This window comes from Calidris pugnax, unplaced genomic scaffold (genome assembly GCF_001431845.1).
Source record: "Calidris pugnax isolate Ruff unplaced genomic scaffold, ASM143184v1 scaffold274, whole genome shotgun sequence".
NCBI classification, from domain to species: Eukaryota; Metazoa; Chordata; class Aves; order Charadriiformes; family Scolopacidae; genus Calidris; species Calidris pugnax.
In genome coordinates, this window is record NW_015091009.1 from 676,640 (window position 1) to 702,912 (window position 26,273).

A 26,273-nucleotide genomic window follows, 5' to 3' on the forward strand; every position below is an offset into this window, starting at 1 on the left:
TTTTTTTCACATCAGCTTAGGGACCACCTTCATAACTTTAGGACTAGTTAGCTGTTCAACGTATTCTGCTGAGAACTGACGTGGTTGAGCTCTGGTCAAGTTATGGTTAGTATTTAAAGATCTACTGTAGACAGTGACTGTTGTCTTGTCTGGAAATATTTAATGCTGAGGTTTATGACAAAACCTTTTCAAAAGGGAAAACATAAGTTATATGGAAAGTTCTACCTGCCTCCTTCTAGGGCGGATATAGAGCAGTTCTTATAATACAATCCAGTATTTATTTTTAAAAACACATAAAAGCCCTGGCCCTGCTCTCATTCATGCCCTGACTCATAACTTGCCTCTGTCCTTAAATTTCTACTCAGAGAAAGCAGTAAAGTTTAGATTACTATTTATACCTCAATTTCAATTCCGTTTAATATGAGTAGCTTTTTGTTTATATTTGAAAAAAACCAAACAAAAGATATCTTTGAAGTGACTATTAAGTGACACAACGTAATATAATAGCATGCTTTCACTAGGGTAAAAAAAAACTCACAATGTGAACATATTCAACATGGACTAGGGCAAGAACCATGTGCTTTGCTGTGGTAGTTACTACAGAAATTTTGCACTGTGAACAGCTACCATCCCAATATAATGGACACTAACCCAATTATGGTGTTCAAAAAAAGATCCTTTGAATATAAACATATACCAATACTTAAAATTTACAGTATTTAAGTCACCTGTATATAGCAAGATAATCAGAAAGGCACCCATTTAGGAAGTTTGAGTTTGGGCCTTGCTGTATATGTATGCATGGTCTGTCTAACCAGGAGGTGGTGGCTTTCCAGATATTCAGATACATCTTTTCTTTGTTTAAATCTTCAGGTTATTTTATTTTTAATTTAAAAAATAATGAAAAAAATTTAAAAAGTAAGTTTTACCTATGTTAAAATATTTCTCATTTGTTTAGTTTTAACAGCATTTCGTTATTTTCTCCTGAGGGTTGGATTCTTGATTAAGGCTATAGCTCCTACGAATCAAGTAGGGTCTGTGATGGCTGAATAGTTTGGGACACCAGGGTGTCATTTGCCCAGGCATGCATTAGGGCAGATATTGCTCATTAGGGAGCCTGTTGCACCAGGAGGAATGGAGGTTTCCAATCTGAGCTACAGGGTCCTTGATGCAACTTGACATAATATGAACTTCTGGCTGAATGGAGAGAGTTTCCAGTCCATTCCAAAATTAAATTATTTTCATTTAGTAATATCAAGCTTTCCTTTTAACTAAGAATGATGAAATGAAAGATCGGGTTCTAGAGAAAAGCTGGTATTTCAGAGTCTTGAAATATCAGAATTTTTATGAATTCTTAAACTTCGCTTCAATATTATGCGTGAAGAGTAAGCGGATGCTTCAACATTTGATACAAAAAGCACAAAAGGGTATGAAAGTGGGAGGGAAAAAAGCAAGGTAAGAATTTATGAAACTTTCATAATTACTGCAGAGAAAAAGATAAAACAGGATGCAGCAAAAATCAAGTTACAGGCTTCAGAACTGTAACAGACCATAAAGAGAAGACAAAATTTACATTTTTATGGGAAACTATAAAGGAACCTGAGGTAGAGTGATATCCTGCAGCTAGTGAAAAAAGAAAATCATTTTAGGAGCTACGTTTTTAGGACAGTTTCTCTTTAGATGATCAATAGCTACACACAATGGAAGACTTCTAGATATACTTGGTAGCATTAATCAACTGAGAAATACCCTTCCAAAAGCTGAAAGGTTTATAGCCTAATCTTCTTATGATGATATTACGGGTCAGATTTAGACCACTTCATTTAGGTACCTTGGAAAACTAAGGTGATTTGGATTAATGGAAAGAAGCATGTGCCTCTTAAGATTTTTGAGATGGGAGATCCTTTCCCTCTATATTACGCAGACGATCTCCTTCTTTCCTTCTATTGACTATAAAGAGCATTTATGGACTCACTTTTAAGAGGACTGGTTATTGGGACATCTGAATTTTAATTGCAAATTAGGTAGTTACAATGATGAATTAGATCATTCACAACTTTTTAATATGAATTTAAATAACTAAATATATATTTTTAAAAATACCTGAATTTTGTTTACCCCTTTATCACACTGTACATGGAAATTAGAAAAAAGTTTAATAAAAATTAAACTACAAATATGCAAATTAAAAGAAATTACCACCATCTTACAATCAATAAATGAGCCATCTTCTGTGCTTCTCTTGTCAATGGATCCACAATAGCAATAACATCATAGAATGGTTCATTCTGTTGGGGATCGACTTTTACTACGCTGTTAAAAAAAATTAATAAGTGATATGAACACTCTGAATTTCTGGAATTAACAAATATTTTTAGGTATGAATTTGTAATATCAGAGGCACTTTAGATTTTACTGCTCACGAAGACGTTTCCCTCATTTCAAGTAGTAGTCATTATTGCTCCCTGTGATATCACTAGGAAAGCTAAACGTGAAGAGCAGTGAAAAACTTAGCATTACTCTACATAGTTCCATACTGGTTACTGATTAAATATATGCCCCATAACAAAATTAATAAAGTAAAAAGAACATACACTGCAAAAATTTTTAAATGGCCTTTTGCCACTAGTTTACAGTTTCCTTCACCACTATCTAGAACCATTAGATTTAACAAGTGCTGGCGGTGACATAATTTCTCATGACAGAGGACAGGATTCACAGATGCACATCTTGGTATTTTAGGTCTCATTCATTAACAACGACAACAAAAGACAATGTTTAGGGCATAATCACTTTCTAAATCTAGGAACAGAAACTCAAGGAGCCAACATACAAGTACATTAATGACACTAATACAAGCTGGCCAAATATAAATCTTTTAGCTGATCTGTTCAGTTTTTCTTAAAGAGATGTCAATGAGCCCTATGAACTTGCATTTGAATGTAATTTAGGTGTATTAGCTGTGTATTTAGCTGTGATCAAGAACGATGCTGCCAAGCCACAAACTGTTATACAGGTATAAGCCTTGACAACAGCACTCAAGATGCACAAACAAAACAAGTTACACTACAGTTTCCCACAGTAATGAAAATTACTGGGGGCTTCTATTAGCTCTAATCTGTGATACTACTTCTAACATTTTAGTCAATGTATGGACTCCAAGTTTTCTAATTCCAGATCACCACTTCTATTCACAGCAATTGTAATCCCTTTTTTTTCCAGCAAAAGATAAGGCTGGAAAATCATTGGGTATTACTAATTCATTTATTAAGAAAGAGGAGAAGATGAACAGGTTGCTCATACAACCATAGAATCAACAACTTCTTTTAAAACTGGAATGCTTACTCAAGTTCCCAAAGACCTTATGTAGTCATCAGCATATTCTAATTTTAATATGAGCCTACTGCAAGTACGTTATCATGAGAAACAGAACTTACCTGTGCTGGTCTTTGAGTAATTCAGCATCTTGTCTCATCTCTGTTTTAGGCAACGACGACAGCAGGGCATCTATTTTCATAATCAAATCACTGCCACTATATTAAATAAGGCACATATAATTTGGTTTTCATTAGAAAAGGAGTAAAACATTCCCATTTTAATTTATGTCTGACTGCATTAGGGACATCTAAAAACCCCACATCCCAAACCTGGATTCTGTAAAACGATTATCATGGAGAACTGTAGCTTTGAGTACAACCATTAGCATGACAATGCCCAAGCACCACTACTGCCTCAGAGCTTGTGAACTGTACACTCCTTAATTTTAAGTGGCACAGAATTAGCAGAATTACCATTCAGCCCCACAGTTTGCATGGTACTATCTGCTGACATTTACAGCTCTTTATTCTTTCTTTTTTTAATTTTTTCCCTTTGTGACAACATCTAGGAACAGACTTAAAGGAACAAGTTTCAAGTTTGCTTGGCCACATCTTTTAATTTTTTTTTGGTATTTCTTACTGGAATTTGCTTAGAAACCTTAGTAGTTCCATTTCAGTGTCACTAAGTCTAAATATTTGATTGAATATGTTTTGTGTCTCACTACTTATCTCCCTGATAGTTCTACTTCCTCTTGATTTTATTTTTCTTTCAGTTATTCTTTCAGTTCCACCAGTCCTTCCAGATAACAGAAATGATACTCAGACACAAAAAATCAATAGATGTTGTAAAAATAATATAATTTTGCTCTCTTCTTTGTACACAAACTGGGTCCTTAGATGAAAAGCTGGCTAGAACTCATCTTTACACTTCTGCAATTAACAGATGTGCGAATGTTGTTTAGCAGGGTGTCAGAGCATCACATCTGCCCACATCTCTGCAGGCTCCTTCCCTAACCATTCCCAAAAGCAATGCGCTTGCTTTCTTCAAATAGCAATACCCATATACTACTGTGGTTTTAAGATGCACTGGATTTTATCAAGCTTATTATTATTCTTTATAATTACTCTTAAGTAAAAAAAAAGCTAGTAGGAATTGTTTACAGTTAGTTGTACTTGTCTCTTGGTTCTAAGTACAGTGAGAGTAGATAAAGTATTTGGAATAATTTAGCAGAGCTGCACACATTGGAGAGGATACGACCCACACAGCCTCTTATGCTGTCTCATAGCAGCCTCACCACACATATGATAAAAGGCTGCATGTCCCCTGAATAACACAGGGTGCCTTTTATTCAGCTCTGTGCTGTAATGAATCATAGAATGGTTAGAGCTGGAAGGGACCTTAAAGTTCACCAAATTCCAACCCCCCTGCCATGGGCAGGGACACCTCCCACTAGAGCAGGTTACTCAAAGCCCCATCCAGCCTGGCCTTGGACACTGCCAAGGATGGGGCATCCACAGCTTCTCTGGGCAACCTGTTCTGGTGTTTCACCACCCTCACACTAAAGAATTTCTTCCTGAGATCTAATCTAAATTTCCCCTCTTTCAGTTAAAAAACATTACCCCTTGTCCTATCACTACAATCCCTGATCAAGAGTCCCTCCCCATCTCTCCTGAAGGCCCCCTTTAGGTACTGGAAGGCTTCTATAAGGTCTTCCCAGAGCATCCCCTTCTCCAGGCAGAACAACCCCAGCTCTCTCAGCCTGTCATGAGGCACCAAAGTGTCCATCAGCAGCAGGGCAAGTGACACAGGCAGTTGAAACACAACATATGCAGTTTGTGTATACAGTGGAAAACAATGTTAAATAGCATAATTAGCCAAGCATAAAGGTGATGGAAAATCTAGCAGGTGTGTCGTTTCTTCTAGAAAATAGGGCAAGTGTTTGAGTGTATTAAGTCTGTCAGGGAAATGCTAAAGAAGAAATGAGGGACTGCTAAACCTGTCCATGTAGAAGCACTCAGATGCTAAGTAAGAGGACAAATTTATAAGCATACAAACAACACCACTTTAAGTGCATATAGGGTATATATATGAGTATATAGTACGAAGAGTATTTGAATCTTTGTTTCTCATGCAAAAAGATGATTAATTTGTAACAGGCAATAAATGAGGCAATAGATCATAAAGCCTCAAAATACAAAATATTTTTACCTTTTACTGCTGTTTCCCATCTCTTTGACAATAGCTTTAATCTTCTCCGCTGAGGTACTGTATGTTATTTTTTCCAACAAATTAAAGTCTTCTGCATAGAATTCATTTTCATCTAAAGGACCAAGTACCTTAGAGAAAAAAAATGTTACTAAGCACAGAATGTCCCAACAGTATCTTTTGTAAGCAAAAATATACTAATTTTTTAAATTAATGCATAATATTCAATATGCAACTCCTAGTCCTATATACACCAATATTATTAATTATATAGTACTAAGCTATATAGTAACTATACAGAATTAGCTTTTTATAGTAATGTAATTACAGTTAATTATCAATCACAAAGAACAGCTGTGATGGAAATATCCATGATATTTTTCATTACACATACCTATGTAAAGGAGTACAATATTTGGAAATAACAGATCTAAGTTTATATACTTAACAGAGCTTTTTCTTAATTTCAAACTGAAATTCAAATTACTATCTGCCTACTGCACTCTTTAGTTGTTTAATTCTGTGAACACAATCATAACTTCCCAAGGCTTCTCAGATGAAGTAGAGTGGAGAAAAGGGAAGAAGAGAAAAAATGCTGGATATGCAGAGACAAAACCCGGAACTACTACATTTTTTTGGTGTCTGAAGGAAAAGAAGGTTCCTTGAAGTCCCAGAAAATAGCTTTGAGGATGCTGTTTGGATTTCCTACTCAGAAGTCTAGCAGGCTAAACTGACTTTGAGAGTCAACCTCAAGAGCCTAGAGGGCTCCCAGTGTCATGATTTAAGTTTGCTGCTGAATGCCTCTCTCCCAAAATTCAACTGCTTCCTAAAAATGAGGTTATCTAACAAAATTCCACTTTTTAATTTTTCATTAATATTAATGATGCATGAGATACAGAAAACCACAGTGATATGCTACTTTTGTAGAAGTCATAATTAGAAAAAAAATTAAAATGTTTGCTCATAAAAACAAGCCTTCAGTGCTGAAATAGCAAGGATAGAAATTAAGGATATCCCATGTTTTTTTTCAAAGTAATCTTTTAAAGTGAAAACACACTTTTAGACAGATGAATACCTATTATCAAATTTATCCAAGTATTTTTAAGAAACGTGGTTCCTCAAAACATGACATTATCCGAGCTTTTTTAGGCAAAAACATGAATAATGGTTTCTAAAATAACACTGCATATTTAGTTGGGGGGTTGATACAAAAAAGCCAACATAATTCTTTTGTGCTTCATCAACAAAAGTGCTTTCTGTGGGTTTGTTAGTAGTATTCCAGTTGTATCTCAGATGTCATTTAGGATGCACAAGAGTAATTAAGAATATAATTTAAAGAGATTTTCCCATAATAAGACACCAGTGTAGTATCTCTATTTCTTCCTAACAGTAGAGCAATAAATAGAAAATACAAAAGGGTTAACTCAAAGAGCAATTTGTATAAATTGCATTTGTAATGTAAGGTATGGACTGTCATTAACAAGTACTAAATATTGAACCCAGTATTGTATTTTTTTTTTAATGACAGCTCATCTATAGCAGCACTGTAATTAAGGCTATTGGTTTCAGGATATAAACACAAGAAATAAAAACAAAAACCAAAAACTACTATACTTTTATCCGAACATTAAGAATTAAGACTGTGGAACAACTTAATGTATATAAACAATAAGAGGTTTTATAGCTTGAAAACTATTCCAGTCAATGTAATCATTTTTTATTATATATGCAGCAGTTTATCCTATCCCAAATGTGTAAAATATAGGTAACTTTGAGATCAAAATTTATTCTTAAATATCATAAATAATGTGTCAAATATTAACATATTTAGAGAATGTTGCCAGATTAAGTCTTAAAAAGCTTTGGAATGACATAAGTATATAGTAGCTTCAATGGAATGGAGCTAACGAACAAATTAGGAGTAAAACAAAATAAAAACCAAGGCAAACATTCATATCATTCTCTAACAACAGGCTGAATAAGTGGAAAAACAATACAGTGCATTTTCTTTAGCTTGAAACTGAAGTTCCAGGAAGTAAAATGTCCCTACAAAAGGATTGAGATAACTAAATTTCTTTCTTACCCTGCCATTGCTCACAACAGCCATTTGCCCAGGGAGCAGCTTAAGAACCTCCTGGCAGAACATCTGGTGGGTTTTAATTATATCCAGTCCTAAAGTGTTGTACTTCTTCTCAAAAGCATCATCATCCATTCCCTAAAGCGAAGGTAAAGCAGGAGATGGTAGAATGATTAAGCAAAAATACATTTTGTAACAGCAGAAGTAAGCAAAGATTTTTCTTCAAGTTATGTGGTAACAAGAAATCAAAATAAAGCAACACTCTCAGCTTCACTGAAAGTACTATGACAATTTGTGTGGAGCCATGGCCTTCCAAATAGCTAGTGTGCAGCTTTTACCCAACTGTGAATAACCACGGGAGGAAATCTGAGCCTGAGATTAAACACTTTTTCTAACATCCAGCACAAATTTCCATGGAAAGTAACAATTTTACTGTTAACAACTGAACTGTACTCTCACCTTTAGAAAAAAGGTATATTAAAAAAAAATAATAATCATATTACTCTGAAAACCTAACAGTAATTTTAACACAGGCATTCGATACAGCTTAAACATGTTTTGGGGTAGCCAACATCATCCAGTAAGGCACATAACAAATCAATTTTCAAAGTGGGAAGAAATGCTGGAACTTTGCCATGTTTACAATGGCATTATACCCCACCTGTTAAAATTATCCTGCTATATTAAACTCTACTGATAACATATTTCTTCATTAGAAATATACAGACTAAGCAAATATTGTAATTCAGACAATTAATATAACAAAATAAATTACTAACATGCATACATTGCTTAATTAGCTACTTCTATGTCTTTCAAAACGTATTGGACAATGAAATAAGAGCATGACCCAAATCAGCTAATTATTTTTCCAATATGGTGTCACAGAGTTCTCTTAATCTTCCAAATCTTCCTACCTCCTACTACAATTTACAGCTCTTTCTGAAACAAAAAACTGTAGTTTGCAGCTGCTATTTGGTAACTCATCTCTACGTGCAAACTTTGAAATAAGATTAGTATTTTAAACCAAGGAATTTTCATAGAAACACACCAGAGCATGTTGGCCAGAAGTATACAATGCTCATTAACATGAACCACTTCAGTCTGTGCCTATTACTGCTCACAACCACAACAGTAAGGTAAAACCAGTTACTTCTGAAGTCTTAATTCTTGATAAATATTAATACTGTAATTTTAATGGAGAGAGCTTTAAAAAAACCCCCAAACAATTAAGAATTAAACTATTTTGATCTCAATCCAGTGTTTGTACTCTATATTTTTCAGTACTCTTGTACTTCCTTTCTTTAAATTCTCTATTCTTCATCACACAAGAATTATCAAAAATCCAAATCTGCTTGAGCAGAAACTATGTAAGGCTTATAAAATTCACAACATTTGGTGAAACACTGTTACTCTCAACAACATCTACTTAAAATAAAATATACGTAAAATGAAAAAGGAAGTAGTCTGAATCAGTTTGCACTCACTGGGGTGAGGAATTTCACAATTTTAGTTCCAGCAGCAAGGGATTTTGCTGTCTCTTCCTTAGTGAGTTTACTTAGGAAACTTTTTAAGCTGCTGTTGTTTTGAGTTAGAAAAGCAGTCAAAACTCCTCTTGCAATGGCTGTGTTATCTTCCTTTATTTTTGATGAAGGATTGTTCAAAATCCCAATTCGTGTATGACTGCTTGTTTTCTGTAAAGAAAAATACAGAAGAATACACAATTTTACAGTTCCATCTGCTGTTACCTAATGTATTCATATCTATTATAACTCTGTGAAATGCCCTTAAGTATTTAATTTTTTGCAGCTACTTGTCTTTAGAAAACATACATCAATGCCTAATTCAGAACTTCAGCTAGGAGTAAAAGCGTTATTAGTAAAGATTTACCTATTCTGTAATACATATTTGAAATACAAGATTTTTCAATAGAACAATTGCCTTTGAGCATTCCGCAGAAATTCATTTTTAACAAAGGAGAGACACACAAGTGTTCGTTTCCAGACTTCAGAATTGGTTTGGTGGATGTTTTTCTATTTTTCAAAGACTATCAAACTAAGCATCAAATAAATACAAGAAAATTTATCCACTTATCACTTTACTCTTATTCAGCAGGAAAATCTTTCACTTGCTGAAATCAGGGATGCCGCTTAAATTTTACTAGAGAGTGTGATGATCAAGTAGTGTCACTAACTGAAGAAAAGGTAGATGGACTCTACTGCAGTAAAGAATACAAAAATAAGGGATGAAATCACTGGTATTCACCACGGGTAAACAGCAAACTTTAAGCCCCTGAGAAAAGTTTTGTTAAAACACTTATTTGAAAAGCTTGAAAATGTGTACTTTAAACTATTCCTGATAAGAGTGCTCTCACTGGGAAGAAGACAAGGACAAACGAGGCTACATCAGGAGATGCATGGCAAGCAGGTCAAGTGAAGTTCTTATTCTCCTCTACCCAGTACTTGTGAGGCTGCACTCGGACTGCTGTGCACTGGTCCCCCAGTGCAGTAAAGATGAGATGCTGGAGAGGCTACAGCAAAGGGCTAACCAAGATGGTCAGAGACCCATGAGGAGGAATTGAAGAAGCTGGGCTTGCTGACTCTGGCAAAGAGGAGGCTACGGAGAACCCTAAATAGCCACCAACAACTACTGAAGGGAGAGTGAAAAACAAGAGAGAGGCAAACTCTTCTTGGTAGCGGCAAACAGCGTAACGAGGGCTAATGGCCACAGACTTTGGCTTGGCTGACACCAGGAAAAGCTATACTATGAAGGTGGTGCAACACCAGAGCAAATTATCAAGGGAAGGGGTGGAGTTGATGGAGTTGCCTCCTTGGAAATTTTCGGGACTCCTTAGAGCAAAGCTCCAGCTGACCTGATCTAACGATGGCGATAGTCCCGATCTCAGTGGGAGGCTGAACTAGACGACATCGAGAAGTGCAGTCAAGACATCCCTATTTTTTCCAAATGACATTAAAATATATTAGTACTTCTCAAAATAATATATTATGTATTAGCTGGAATAGTTAAAAGCAAGTTCCCTTCGGCCACTTCCCCTCCCAGACTCTTGCATGTACACGAGGTGTCTGTGCCAGTTCCGCACCTCTCAGAAGTTCTACTCGACCCTGAGCCAACAGACAAAAAGGACTAAAGAAAGGAGTAGAGAATCTCTACACAAATCAGTAGACCTTTAAAAAATACTGTGTTTTTGTTGGTCACAAAACTTTGGAAATCATTAGATTGAGCACTACAACTGAAAATGAAGTTTAACTAAACCGAATGTATAAATTAGAATGAACATAATCAATTCAACTGCTGTTTCACAGAAGATCCAACAAACCTTGTTTAGAACAGCATTTCCTAGTGCTTGTCCTGGATTCTCCTCACTAACTACATGGGGAATTGCCTAGACAGTTCTTGCTTCCTAGAGTTGGGAACTAGGGCATTATTTTCCTCGCTGAAGGGGGGAAATACTGAAACTACAGTGGCAATGTACCAGTCAGGCTTGGGGGACAGATATACCAGTCAGAAAAATGAAATGTTTTCCCTGTAACAAGGACTTCTACTGCATATCCCTCCCTGCAGATTTTCAAGCCTCTTTTAAGGACATATTTGATATCATGTGCTCTCTGCAATACTCTGATTTTCTAATTCCCTTATGATGGTGCCTATTTCATTCCTGATTATTAAACCTACATGTTTTCCCAGTTTCAGTCTAATCACTCTTCTAAACTCCCCAGCACTGAGGTTTTTTGTCATTTATATTCACATGACACTTACTCGTGTACTTTAAATTCTATTATTACTACTGAAGAACTTAAAAATAAGCAAACCTCAAATGTAGATGATCCTCTTAGCATATTAAAATGCAAAAAAGAAAACCTGTGATCTGTCTCAGAAGCATACAAAGAGTATGTGGAGAAATGGTCTCTTCATAGCCACAGTTATGCTGTATGAGACGTGAACACTGCGTAATGCTTCACATGAACAGGCATTATCCCAACTTCCCTGGTCCAGGTAACATGCCAGGTTACCTCACTGGAGGTGGTGTGCAATTGGGAAGAAATTAACCCTTTAAATATCCTAGTTTGTCTACAGAATCAGAAGTCCACGACTCAAGTCATTATTTACAGGCCTGTAAGATGCCAGTGCTGCAGTAGAATAGAACAAAATGAAAGCCCTGTCTCATGTGTCTGCACCTGACTCACAAAAAGGTATTTAAGAGCCTATTTTTTGAATGTGCACAGTGTTGTTAAGAACATATCCTTAATAATTATTTTAAAGAAAACTGCTAAAAACTCACCAGGTGTTTCAAGGCATTAGAAAGCAGCCGTCTCCCAGCTGGCTTATCGAAATCAGCAATAATCCACATCGTAACAGCATACAATGCATCTTCATCTGAAAATTTAAGATAATCCTGCTTTACATTCTGGAGAATCTTCACATGAGTAATGAATAATGAATTAATTCTGTTTGAGATTTTGAAGTTCATGTGTATGTCTGACTGTATTCACTTGTAAGACTAATCTTTGCCACATGAGAATCTTTTGTCTTCTGAATTGAAATAAAATTGTTAGGAGGTACTTTATCACATTAATATTAGAGTCACTAAAATAGCCCATCTATTGTTGTACCACGGAAACAAGAGGCCCCTAAATAATAAGCCAACTCCAATTAACAAGACCTGCTTTACCAGAGGTTTCTTGTGAACATATGATGAAGGCTGGTCATACAGCCAGAAATGAAAAGAATTAAGTAGTTACAAGAATGCCTGAGTTAGGCCATTCACTTTCCCCGGTAGCAAAGGGAGAGTCCTTCAACCAAAGGCAGGGCAAAACTTACAATTTCTGGACAAAAATGGGAATATACCAAAGACAGCCCAAAGAAAGTAAACTACAGTATAAGTGTATACACAGAAAATGTCCCTTTTTCCTGGTCTATAGCTTCCTGTTATTTATTCTTTACAGAACAGCAATGGTACATGAAAAATTCTGCAAAATTATTTGTAGAAGAATATCAGTCTACTCGGGTCTATCAAATATCCTCTGAAAGGTGACACATATAGATGTGAATTTTACAAGGTTCTGGTGAGATTCTAGGAAGAGGTTATGACTATGTGTTGTCTAGAGAAACACACTGGGGATAGAGACTTGAAATGTAGATTCCATCATAAAGGTTATGGGTTTTACAGAAGAGATCTGAATCTTAGAAATGAGCCTGCAGATTGAAGGCCAGTCATCATTTGGCAACTACCCGGGATGTCCCTGTGGTTGTCGACAGAGAATCAAATGCAGTCAAGTAGCTTTATTCCAAAGAAATGTAAGAATATAGCATTTCTTTCTGATAATGGAATAAGTAAAAACTATGTTAACACCACATAATAATTACTGAAAGAATAGCACTCTGCTAAGAGGATTATTCTGTACCTTGATGGACTGATGCAAATGAGCAGTTGTTAACTATCTATTCCTAGATGTTAACAAGGTACAGACTAATGCAAAATTCCATGCAGTATTACATCTCCACTGTTGTAATTAGCATTTCTCCTAACTTGCATATGCAAGGAAAAGTACTTGCATATGCAAAGTGAATATTTTACATGAAAAATATTTTAAGCGTACAAAAAAAGTGTGCATTTTAGTAAGTAAAACATATAAATGAGTGATAATCCATCAGAACATACGTATTTTTTTCTTTTCTACAGGAAGACAAAGATTCAGACACCAAAATTAAAAAAATCAACTAGAGGAAAAATCATAAAGAGATACTGAATGCTAACAAATAAGAAAAAAAATAAATTTTCTATTAAACTGTGGAAATGCCTAATTTTGGTATAGACTGCAAAGACTATAAAGTCTTGTCTTGATAATGCTGCTAATAAGTCACCTGAAAACTGAAAAGACTCTTTTTAATATTCTTAAGTAAAACTATATCACTTTGAAAACTGAATCTGTTTTCAAAGCTGCAAAAGTCTTACTTTTTAATTTCATGTCTGTAAAACAAAAAAACAACTAGCCATCCCATTTCAAAACTACAAAATTTAAAATAAATATGTATAACAACAGGGTAGTTAGTATAATAATATTAGGATATGACCTGGCTCCTGAAAGAAGATATTGGAACATAAGGACATTTACTTATTTACATAGGATCCTTGGGATACTTTATTTGGGATATTTTTTTGGGATATTTATTTGGGATATTTTATTGGCAAATTTCAACAATTTTTTAATACCCATATATACATATAACCCATATACAAAATTAATGTACCCTTTTTTGTTAAATACTTCATGTTGTCTGAAATTACAGCACTTTTATCTTGTGAATCAAGAAAGGAGAAAGTAGAGAAGTCTTCCACATCAAATGGAACTGCAAAATGTAAAACACAACATGTTAGACTTTAAAAAACAAAAATTGTAACAACAGCCAACCCAAAAAAAGTAGTTACCAGATGTGGATCTGAAATGTATGTATCTTCTGTCTGCTCCAAGAATAGTAGGGTTTATACGGGAAACTACATTGTGCTGATCCATAAGAAAATCTATTGCATTTGTATGATCATTTAACAAACCCTGTAGTAAGAGAAAAGAAACTATATAAGTACAGATTGAATTTAAGACAAACAAAGACCAAGTATTTGTATGATCTTTCAACTGAGCTTAAAGATTCTATATACACCAAGTTATAGACAATTTTAATTGAAAAACGTATAAATATCACATAGACATTATCTCAAAATACCAGATGGACATTTTTCAATGAACAACTGCATTATATTCTCAGTTTCTGGTTGAAAAATTCCGTATGATTACTCCATGCTTAGTTGATCCTTCAACCTTGTATAATCTAACTATACTGTTTCAAAACCATGACTGCAAATTAGTGCAATAATGTAATTTCAGTTGTCATGTTATTAATTTCAAGCCACCTCATTATAAAATAATTAATATATAAACACGACTCAAACAATCCACTGCCAAATATTTCATCTCATTTCATTCAGAAATGTTAAACATACCATGAACACTGCCCTCTGGAAGAACCCGGTGGCATCAATAATCCTCTGAAGAACAACTGTCTCTAGCTCCGCAGCATCCATCTCTTCTCTGTTAAAGGGCACGCCATTAAACAGAGCTTGAGGCAACGAACCCAGGCCAGTCTTTTTATAAAAGGTTGCTCCTGCCTGATCGTATCAGAAATATCACAGGATTAAACAGACTGTGGCTGGCTGTTGCAAAATATGAAACTAATATCGAGAGACAATGAAATTAAATCTCCAAGCACTGCTCACTGTCACACCTCCTCATGAGTAGCAGGAACAGAAGAAGAAATGTTTGGAAACTAAACAGGACGCATGGGACTCATTTCTTAAATATGATGACACAAGAAATTACAGATCTATCTATGGGGTTTTAAACTTTTGCTTTATCATCTTGTTGAGAAATCTTATTTTATTTTCCTGAATATTTTTAGCAAAAAAAAAAATAATTAAGGAAATAACATTGGAGAAGGACCTTGAGACAGTCACAGCTTGAGATGGATCACACCTAGACCTTTTTCCTCAGAGACAGCACCCCCAAAATGCTTTTATCTTCAGAGGCCAAGTCTTATTTGATAAGAAAGCAGAACACACTCATTTTTCCCAAAGAAAATTCAGTGAGACAAATAGAAACAAAAATGTATTTTAAGTAATTCCCCCTTCCTATTCTGTATCCTTTCATGTTTTCTTTCAGCGTCACTGTCTGGATGGCTACAAACTCTATGGCAGTATCCAAGCTTCCATCTTTCTGTCACCCCACTGTCTCCTCCCTGATCTTCACCACAGCCTCACAGTCCCCTTCCTGTAGGAAGCTCCTACAGGGGGCTTCCTCCTGGTGCATCTCCATCTACTTTTCTTCCTTTAATATTTTCTGTGGGAAGCCTTCCTCCCCTAAGTGTATCCAGCTTTTTCCAGAGCGGATGCAAACTGCCCTTCTTCACAAAGCCTCCGTGCAACTCATTGAGGAACAAGCAACATAAGGAAAACAGCACCTTTTTTTTTTTTTGGCTGCCCAGATGCACTTTTTTAAAGGATCATAATATCCTTCATACAATAAATTTAAAAAGAAATAAAACTGGATAGCATGTGTCAGAAACACAAGATTCTAGAGATGGCATGGCTGAAGACGAATGAAGGAAAACTATTTTTATACATGTATTTTAGCAGAAAATGGTCTACATAATCAATTACAGCTAAAAACATGTCTTCTCTATAGCCTTTAAATCAAAATCCATAGCTATCTTTCCCAAATGAAATTATAACCAGAAAGCACAATTAAAGGAAACATTGATTTGCCTAGAAGACAGGCTTCAGCTCTTCACCCAGAAGACTCAGGTCTTCTCAGGTAAACAATACCTACAGTGCAAGAGTGACTTACTAGAAAAAAACCACTTGTGCTCCTGAAAGCAGGAGGCTTTTAATAATGAGAGTAGTAATGCGAGGTAAACAATACCTGAAGTGCAAGAGTGACTCCTTGACGTGCTTACTAGAAAAAAACTACTTGTGCTCCTGAAAGGAGGAGGCTTTTAATAATGAGAGTAGTAATGCAGAAATCCTTTCAAGATTTCCACTAATTCCTGAATAGTGGCTGAAGAAAAATTTAACTCAAAGCTACTGTATTTACATACTTGAACATCTTGCAATCTTTCAGCTTGGTAAATGCAATTAATTGTGTACTGCAGTATTTCTTAGCGCTTTGCTCTCCACATACCTTCCTCCCTTCATCGTATTCAGAATGAACACCTAGTATACTCTGAGCATCAGCATGGGGGTATTCTCTTCTAAGAAGATCTTTCACATGATTTACTGTTAGAACATTTCCATCTTGCACTTCATGGTACATCTGTAAAAATTATAAGAAAAAGAAATCAGTAAAATGTAATACATTTCCAATCGCATTTAATATAAGTAAATAAAGTAAATTTCACCTTTTTACAGTGCTGTAATAATTTTTATATCAGTATACTTTTATATTGCTTTTATTGCTATATTGCAGTTTTTATATTGCTTTAGTAATTATCACCATTGCAAATATGCTCAATCTTTCATCAGCATACTGTTCTGATTAATCTATTATTATACCTTTAGTCTAAATCTGAAGTGGCAAACTAAATACACTTATGTGAGCTGAACGTGAAAGGCTATTTCACTCCACTGATTAGAGAACAAAGCTAAATTCTTACTATAAGCTACCTAACCATGCAAAGTTACCTGAATCTATATGGGATGAATCCAAGCCTGAATTAGGCAGTGACACTTTTTCTTACAGTGGTAATTTTTTCTTACCAATGCTATTTTATTTCATAGCATAAGATTTTATTACTTCCATCAAATGCACAAAAAGAATTTGCAGTGAAAATTATTCCATCCATTTCTTTTCAAATGAGGAACAGTAAATTTGTCTCTAGAACGCTGAATATCTCAAACTGGTATTTCACCGACTCTGTTATTGTTATCTTTTAATTACATTTATCATCTCCTTTTTATATTATGAAACAAAGTAAATAGAGAAACCAAACATTTTAAAAAGCACATTGTAAATTGATATTTTTATGATTTGGTGATGGATAGTAGTCATGCATGTCAGCTCCTAACACTTGTAGCTTCATTCCATAGCATGTTAATGCTATACATGTTTATAATAGTTTGTTTCTATGTAAAGTAAATGCAAATGTATCATGTTGTCACAAGGTAGCAAAATACTAACTATATGGAAAAGTAACAAGTTTAAAAAAACAAAAGAAAAAAAGAGGTGGTTTCTTGTGAAAGAACTAACATTAATTATTGAGGTAAAGGCTTGAGAGGTGTCAGATTCCTCTGCAATGTAATTAAAAGTTCTCCAAACAGCTATTCCAGCATCTTCATTTCCATCAATTTCTTCTTTAGTACTTAAAATGAAAACAAATCCAATCCTATAAAGAAACAGAGATCATACAGTTTAAACCAGTATCAGTTTTGCATACATTCTAATACCAACAGAGTTAAACAAGATGTTTGCACTTAAGTAATCTGTCCAGCATGTAAACACAAAATACTGACAGTAATTAAGATTTCTGGGAGTTATCAGAATTTACTCACAGCCTTTTTTTTCCTTATGTGAGCAAAGGTTATGACACTGTTTACATTCCTGCCATCATCTCTTAACCTTGATTCTCTAGTCTGAGCATAATCTTTTTTTTTTTTTTCCCTGAAATGAGTGTTTTGAGTAGCTGCAGGGAGACATGCTGGGGTCCTGATGCCCAAAATAAAGAAAAAAGAGGTGGTTTCTCGTGAAAGAACTAACATTAATTATTGAGGTAAAGGCTTGAGAGGTGTCAGATTCCTCTGCAATGTAATTAAAAGTTCTCCAAACAGCTATTCCAGCATCTTCATTTCCATCAATTTCTTCTTTAGTACTTAAAATGAAAACAAATCCAATCCTATAAAGAAACAAACAGAGATCATACAGTTTAAACCAATATCAGTTTCACATACATTCTAATACCAACAGAGTAAAACAAGATGTTTGCACTTAAGTAATCTGTCCAGCATGTAAACACAAAATACTGACAGTAATTAAGATTTCTGGGAGTTATCAGAATTTACTCACAGCCTTTTTTTTCCTTATGTGAGCAAAGGTTATGACACTGTTTACATTCCTGCCATCATCTCTTAACCTTGATTCTCTAGTCTGAGCATAATCTTTTTTTTTTTTTTCCCTGAAATGAGTGTTTTGAGTAGCTGCAGGGAGACATGCTGGGGTCCTGATGCCCTCTCATCAATACATGCCATTCTTACCAGCCCTTCTCTTGCTTTTTTTACCTTCTGGGGCTTCCCCACCCTCCCATTACCATTCATTCTCCATTCACAGCAATTTTAACACATCTACTACAATTCGCTTCATTTCCATTAAATGAAAAAAGTCCTAAAAATATGAGGCTTGAGAGGAGACAAAAAAAAGAAAACCCCTATTGGAGGAGGTATTTTGATACTGTTCTAACTGAAGAAAACCCTGGGTTGATGAGGCCATCCTCTTAACCTTGATTCTCTAGTTTGAGTATAATCTATTTTTCTTTTTTTTTTTCCCTGAAATGGGTGTTTTGAGTGGCTGCAGGTAGAAATACTGGGGTCCTGATGCCCTCTCATCAATACATGCCATTCTTACCAGCCCTTCTCTTGCTTTTTTTATCTTCTGAGGCTTCCCCACCCTCCCATTACCATTCATTCTCCATTCACAGCAAACACATCTACTACAATTCGCTTCATTTCCATTAAATGAAAAAAGTCCTAAAAATATGAGGTCCGAGAGGAAAAAAAAATAAATGAGAAAACTCCTCTTGGAGATGGTATTTTGATACTGTTCTTACTGAAGAAAACCCTGGGTTGATGAGGCCATACTACCTTTACAGCATGAAGTCTAACAGAAATTTGGTGTTCTACAATAGCAGGGGAAATTCAAATGTAACAGCCACTTTTGTCTATACAAAACTTCTTGATTAAATTGAGCATCATAATTTGCACATATAACGATGTCACTGAAAGGTTTGTCACACACTCCAAAAAGCTCAAAAGTGAAAGATACTGATGCAACGATCCTCTTTCTCCAGGGAACAAAGGTTTTGAGCAAGAGACAATCTGGTCAGACAGACTGCAAACAGCAGCACAATGTCTAAAGCACAACGTCTTTCACAGACTGAAGACCCAGGAGACTTAAAACCAAAGATATTTGAAGTTATATTGCCTGCTGAGAACACATGAACATCCTTCTGGTCTCTCCTATGAGAAATTAAAATGTAACAGCTACTTGTTTGCCTATACAAAACTTTTTGATTAAATTGAGCATCATCATTTGCGCATGTAACTCATAAGGATGTCACTGAAAGGTTTGTCACACGCTCCAAAAAGCTCAAAAGTGAAAGATACTGATGCAACGATCCTCTTTCTCCAGGGAACAAAGGTTTTGAGCAAGAGACAATCTGGTCAGACAGACTGCAAACAGCAGCACAATGTCTAAAGCACAACGTCTTTCACAGACTGAAGACCCAGGAGACTTAAAACCAAAGATATTTGAAGTTATATTGCCTGCTGAGAACACATGAACATCCTTCTGGTCTCTCCTATGCTACTTGAAAGGACTTCTGATATTTACAGTCAGTTCACTCTTAGCGGGGACAAGAAAGATCCTTCCATTGAGGGTCTTCACTACTTGAAAGGACTTCTGATCTTTACAGTCAGTTCACTCTTAGCCAGTACAAGAAAAGGACAAGAAAGATCCTTCCATTGAGGGTCTTTGGGACTGGTCTCTTAACCTTGATTCTCTAGTCTGAGCATAATCTTTTTTTTTTTTTTCCCTGAAATGAGTGTTTTGAGTAGCTGCAGGGAGACATGCTGGGGTCCTGATGCCCTCTCATCAATACATGCCATTCTTACCAGCCCTTCTCTTGGCTAAGAACAGAAATTTCCAAAGGAGCTGTGCACCCCAACTGTTTTCAATTTCCTAGAGCATTCATTGTAAGAAAACATTTGGAGTATAAATGAAAATAACTTCAGAATTAATGAATTTGGAATGAATACTGAAAACAGGATTTAACCATGTATTGACCTTCAAAACAAGTGATATCACTACTCTCCTTTGAAAGACTCTATGCCAATACTTTATTAATGAACTTGATAATTAATTAAACAGGCTTAATACTGATTTTTCTATTACTTCTTTCAACTAATTTTCTTCTGCTGTGAAAACTAAACTAAAATAAACAAATGGAATATATTGATTTAAAAATTTAATTAAAAAATGGAGCACTAGAAAAGAGTTCTTCCTTCCTGTCTCACGTATCTTTGTATTCAGTCTTTCACTTATTGTAGCTTGAAGTGTAAAATCAGATCTTTCAGGCATGCACAGAATCTAAAACTGGGATCTGTCTGCACAGGTATATTATCCTTATGCAGATTTAATTATGACATCAGTACCTTATTTACTCTGCTTTGCACTGCAACTCCCCTTAGAATTTATAACTTTGCTAAAATAGTTGAAATGCAGCAGAATAAATTTAAAAATTCTGTACACTCCCTTCTCCACTGATTATACTTAAATGATATTTTGCAGATTTCTATAATATACTCATATACATCTATGCCAATATTTAACTTTGAATACATAATGCAGCCTACTTCATATTACACACATCTTATGCTTCATTATATTTTTTTCTTACACATTGCTTGTACTTTGGTTGTCTTTTCATGTACTCAACTTTGTCACTTTGATTGATTACATCAGTGGACAAGGGGAGAGCTGTGATTTTGTCTACCTGGAATTCTGTAAGGCTTTGACACAGCTTCCCACAACATCCTTCTCTCTAAATTGGAGAAATGTAGATTCGATGGGTGGACTATCTGGTGAATAAGGAATTGGCTGGATGGTGGCATCCAGAGGGTAGCAGTCAATGGCTCAATGTCCAGATGGAGATCGGTGACAAGTGATGCCCTTCAGGGGTCCATACTGGGACCAGTATTGTTTAACATCTTCATCAATGACATGGACCATGGGATTGAGTGCACCTACATAAGGTTGGCGAGGATGCCAAACTGAGAAGCCCAGTTGACACACCTGAGGGACAGGATGCCATCCAGAGGGACCAGGACAGGCTCAAGAAGTAGGCCCATGTGAACCTCAGGAGATTCAACAAGGCCAAGTGCAAGGTCCTGCAACTGTCTCAGGGTAAGCCCTGGTATCAATACAGGCGGGGGGATGAAGGGATTGTGAGCAGGCCTGCCAAGGAAGACTTGGGGGGACTGGTGGATGAAAAATTGGGCATGAGCTGGCAATGTGTTCACAGGCCAGAAGGTCAATAGCACCCTGGGCTGCATCAAAAGAAGTGTGGCCAGCAAGTCAGGGAAGGTGATTCTGCCCCTCTGCTCCACTCTCAAGAAATCCCACCTGGACTGCTATGTCCAGCTCTGGAGTCCTCAGCATATCTCAGGGTAAGCCCTGGTATCAATACAGGCGGGGGGATGAAGGGATTGTGAGCAGGCCTGCCAAGGAAGACTTGGGGGGACTGGTGGATGAAAAATTGGGCATGAGCTGGCAATGTGTTCACAGGCCAGAAGGTCAATAGCACCCTGGGCTGCATCAAAAGAAGTGTGGCCAGCAAGTCAGGGAAGGTGATTCTGCCCCTCTGCTCCACTCTCAAGAAATCCCACCTGGACTGCTATGTCCAGCTCTGGAGTCCTCAGCATAGGAAAGACGTGGACCTATTGGAGAGGGTCCAGAGGATGGCCACAGAAATGATCAGAGAGCTGGAGCACCTCTCCTATAAGGAAAGGCTAAGAGAGTTGGGGTTGTTTACCCTGGAGAAGAGAAGGCTCCAGGGAAACCTGATTGTAGCCTTTCAATACATAAAGGGGGCCTACAAGAAAATTTAAATCAGCAGTAACTTTTTCCTTCACTTACTAAGTGATACAGAATATTACATACAGAGGAAAAATTAGTCTACAAGACATTCATAATTAGTATGCTTTATAACTTAAATCTGTCTGTATCTCAGTTCACTATCTCTAAAACAAGGACAGTTATCATTACCTTGTCTCATTAATGTACTATGAACAAAATTGATTGATAGTGGTGAATTATCTACAGGGAGTGTGAAAGGAACAGAAAAGCTTCTCACAAGACTGTGCCCAAGTCCAGTATTGTAGAGTACAGGAGGTAGAAAGCCATGAACTATATGGGGAGAATAAAATGAAATGCTGAGTATTTGTTTATTCAGCGAGTAGAAAATGTTCTTTGCAGTGAACACAGAAATGTGATGTGGGAAAAAAGTTTAATGTCATGTAGGTCAATGTATGACAATAATGTACAGGAGAGCTGCAGCTAGAGCTGCACCATCAGATCTTCCCTCCATACCCCAGATTAATATTCATTTTGTGCCCTTTTAAAGCAAATTATATTTCACATTTTTCCCAGATAAGTACTCACTGGATGCTCGCGTTTATGAAAAGTTACAAATAAGCTCAGTGGTGCTTCATTCATCATGTGGGAGTAGCTCATGACTTATTTTCTGTTTTACTCAAACAGATATAAAAAGTTTGCATTTCTCTGTCAAACTGTAACCATATTGCATTTAGAATTTTATTTACATTAATTCCTTGGAAGAGAGGTTAAAGAGTGCCATTAAGTTATCCCATAAATCAGAAGAATTTCACATGATATTTTTCCTTACAGGGCAGGAATAATTTGCTTCCTGTATTCTTCAATTCTAATCCTATACAATCCATACATCTCCTAAACTATATATCAATGCAGCAGAAGCAGACCTTTCATTATTTCACACCTCCAACTTCTAGTCTTCAGTGACAAATAAAAGCAATCTCATTGCTTGAAAAGAAAACCTAAACCAGTGGTGAATCTTCCATGAAACTGGCCGCAATTACTGAAATAGTTTTGTAATGGGACATGCATTCCTCCTTTAGAGGTCAGTGGCCTGCTGGTGCAAAATTTCCATCTTCGTCTTTTGTCTCTGAATCTTAGCAATGGTGCTACTTCAACCCATGGTAACGGTGACCCTATGAAGGAGAGAAGTTGTGGATGCCCCATCCCTGGAAGTGTTCAAGGCCAGGCTGGATGGGGCTTTGAGCAAACTGGTCTAGTGGGAGGTGCCCCTGCCCATGGCAGGGGGGCTGGAACTAGATGATCTTTAAGTTCTCTTCCAACTCGAACCATTCTATGATTTCAGTAAATCACGAGGCTACTTTATAATACAGTCAGTTGCCTAGTATGAAGAGACGAGATTGACAACTTGTTTACAAAGCCTGAAAACCAAGAAATACTTGGGAATTAAAATACTGCTTTTTATGGCAGCATCTAAAATAAAGAATATCTCAATTAATTGAGTTTGACATTCAGAAGTTAACTGTCCTGAGAAATCTATCAGCTGGAAAAACAGCTGTTTCTTGTTACAAAGAATATTCAGCTGTTGCGATCAACAGGCTGATGAATTCCGGTTTCAGGGTCTCCACGTCAACTTCACCAATGCCCCCTCACTCCTACACATTTTGAGAAACTTAATTTGATGACGTAGTCCTGGATACATCCACTGTCTTAGTCCATTATTATCCCTTTGTCACATGGCCAAATACAAAGAAAAATGTAATGATATATACGTATTCACATCCTGATTAAAAAGAAAGTCTAGGTTACCAGGAAGGTCCACTTTGCAGAACGTAGAATTTAACATTATTTATAATTCTGGGAATGTTTCATAGAAATAAACCACTTCACCAAAAATAGAGCTGTTACAGTCAATAGATAAAAGGTGGAAACATTGCTTTTGGAAATCAGATTAATAATCATGTATGATGCACTAAACAAATGGCTTTTCAGTACTATTCGCAGAACCACGCAGAAAACATGAAATTCTAACCTATGTGTACAATAAATGCAACATGTATTTTTCAATAAATTGTCTGTCCACATAGTAACACATAAATGATGCACAAAAATTAAGTTCTCCAAACTTACCAAATTATATACATTGCGTCTAATCTGCTGTATAACTCCAGGAAATGTGGGCTTCAGCAGTTCCTGATAGCTTGCAGGCCACGTGCTATAGCTGTGATCTTGTTCTATATTATTAACCCACTAAAACAAAAAAGCCCCTCATTTTAAAAAAACATGCATTAAACACTAAGTTATGTATGTATAAATAAAGCCATTTTAAAGCACACGAAAAGTCTGGAAAGAGTAACGTTTTTTATCTTCTTTTTGAAATAGTAAGAGAAAATAGCTTTTTAAATTAACATTTTTTCCCCTTTTCAATCAAACTGCATTTTTGCAGTACATAATAAAACTAATAATGGATGGAAAAGGAAAAAAGCGCTTTTGTACTCTGTATCTGTGAATAAAAGCATTTTTCCAACTGTGCAAAATACTTTTACAATACAAAGGTTATTACAGCATGTCACACATATCTAACACAGCATAATCACCTTGTAAAACAACTACAGTATTTATCTATAACCCACAGTAGCACTTTGTATATATATCAAAATAACTAAGTAGTTAACATATAGAAAATTTTTTCTACTGTTTTCTCTGCAAACCTGTTTGCTTGGCAAACAGAAGACTAAAATATGGTTCTCTCACATGAATAAATTAAGTATTTTGGTGCCTTTTTCCCTGACACATGACCTTTATAATGAAAACTGCATTAACTTTGGAAAAGAAGGGGGGGGAAAGCAAAGTAATTGGACTATTAGAAAGCAAATATTTAAGTTCTTCATAATTCAGTCATCATACCTTCAAAGCACCTTTAGCAGTCTTGCATAATACAAGGATATTACTTACATAGCTAGATTAATTGCCATCAAATTCTATAGCTATGAGTGTGCAACCACTCTTAGATACATTCCTCTTTCCTTTTAAATGCCCTAAGTCTTAAAATTTTAATAAGATATAAGCTAGAAAAATTAGTCCTAAAATACATTGAAGGGATATCACCCTCCAAAATATTTTACACTGCTTATCGATGTATGGGTTTTTATGCCTAGTATTTTAATTACTCTACAAAGAAAAAAATATACTGTCTTATACATAGCATCAAATACGCAATATTAAAATAAATAACTGTTTCATTACTCACCCTTATTGAAGAGTGACGAATATCTAGCGCATAATTGTCATCTGTGGGATGTATATGCAACCTCATAAATTTACTGAGGATCTCCTCTTTGATTCCAAGTTCATGAAGGCCATGCATCGCTTTTCCTTCCAGTTTAAGAGTCTCTAAGATACTTTTTCAAGAAAAAAAATGCATAACATCTACACAGAACTCTTGTCTTGACATAAAAAGAAAAAATACTTCAAATTCTTAACACAATGATTATTTTTAGTATAAATTTTTTTAAAACATTTGAGTGCAGAAGATTATTTCAAAATTATTTCAAAATAGAATTATAACATACTATATACTAATAACACTACACTTCTATGCCTTCAAATTATTTCAAAATAGAATTATAACATACTATACAAATAATAGGAAGCTTGCAAGTGTGTTGAGAGGCAGGTGGCAAGTGATGGAGACATAGACGAGCCTTAAATTTGCATCACAGAACCCTGAAAACAGTATGGAGGAAACACACAGGTACACCTCAAAAAAAAAAAAAAAGGTTTTTATGCCTAGTATTTTAATTACTCTACAAAGAAAAAAATATACTGTCTTATACATAGCATCAAATACGCAATATTAAAATAAATGTTTCATTACTCACCCTTATTGAAGAGTGACGAATATCTAGCGCATAATTGTCATCTGTGGGATGTATATGCAACCTCATAAATTTACTGAGGATCTCCTCTTTGATTCCAAGTTCATGAAGGCCATGCATCGCTTTTCCTTCCAGTTTAAGAGTCTCTAAGATACTTTTTCAAGAAAAAAAATGCATAACATCTACACAGAACTCTTGTCTTGACATAAAAAGAAAAAATACTTCAAATTCTTAACACAATGATTATTTTTAGTATAAATTTTTTTAAAACATTTGAGTGCAGAAGAATATACTAATAACACTACACTTCTATGCCTTCAAATTATTTCAAAATAGAATTATAACATACTATACAAATAATAGGAAGCTTGCAAGTGTGTTGAGAGG

At 35.7% G+C, this 26,273-nt stretch overlaps 1 protein-coding gene across 1 annotated transcript in view; it reads right to left on the bottom strand.

Annotated features, from left to right (window-relative positions):
* UGGT2 (UDP-glucose glycoprotein glucosyltransferase 2) overlaps positions 1 to 26,273 on the bottom strand; it is a 108,567-nt gene that overhangs the window by 37,579 nt on the left and 44,715 nt on the right. Inside the window, exons 12-26 of the mRNA XM_014955635.1 lie at positions 25,890 to 26,040; positions 24,139 to 24,258; positions 21,822 to 21,872; positions 21,184 to 21,290; positions 17,416 to 17,551; positions 16,351 to 16,482; positions 14,619 to 14,783; positions 14,049 to 14,172; positions 13,871 to 13,969; positions 11,901 to 11,995; positions 9,088 to 9,294; positions 7,607 to 7,738; positions 5,527 to 5,654; positions 3,438 to 3,533; positions 2,211 to 2,313 (exon numbers count right to left, since the gene is read on the bottom strand). Of these exons, the coding sequence (XP_014811121.1) occupies positions 2,211 to 2,313; positions 3,438 to 3,533; positions 5,527 to 5,654; positions 7,607 to 7,738; positions 9,088 to 9,294; positions 11,901 to 11,995; positions 13,871 to 13,969; positions 14,049 to 14,172; positions 14,619 to 14,783; positions 16,351 to 16,482; positions 17,416 to 17,551; positions 21,184 to 21,290; positions 21,822 to 21,872; positions 24,139 to 24,258; positions 25,890 to 26,040 (1,846 nt within the window). The remainder of the gene's footprint in view (positions 1 to 2,210; positions 2,314 to 3,437; positions 3,534 to 5,526; positions 5,655 to 7,606; positions 7,739 to 9,087; positions 9,295 to 11,900; positions 11,996 to 13,870; positions 13,970 to 14,048; positions 14,173 to 14,618; positions 14,784 to 16,350; positions 16,483 to 17,415; positions 17,552 to 21,183; positions 21,291 to 21,821; positions 21,873 to 24,138; positions 24,259 to 25,889; positions 26,041 to 26,273) is intronic.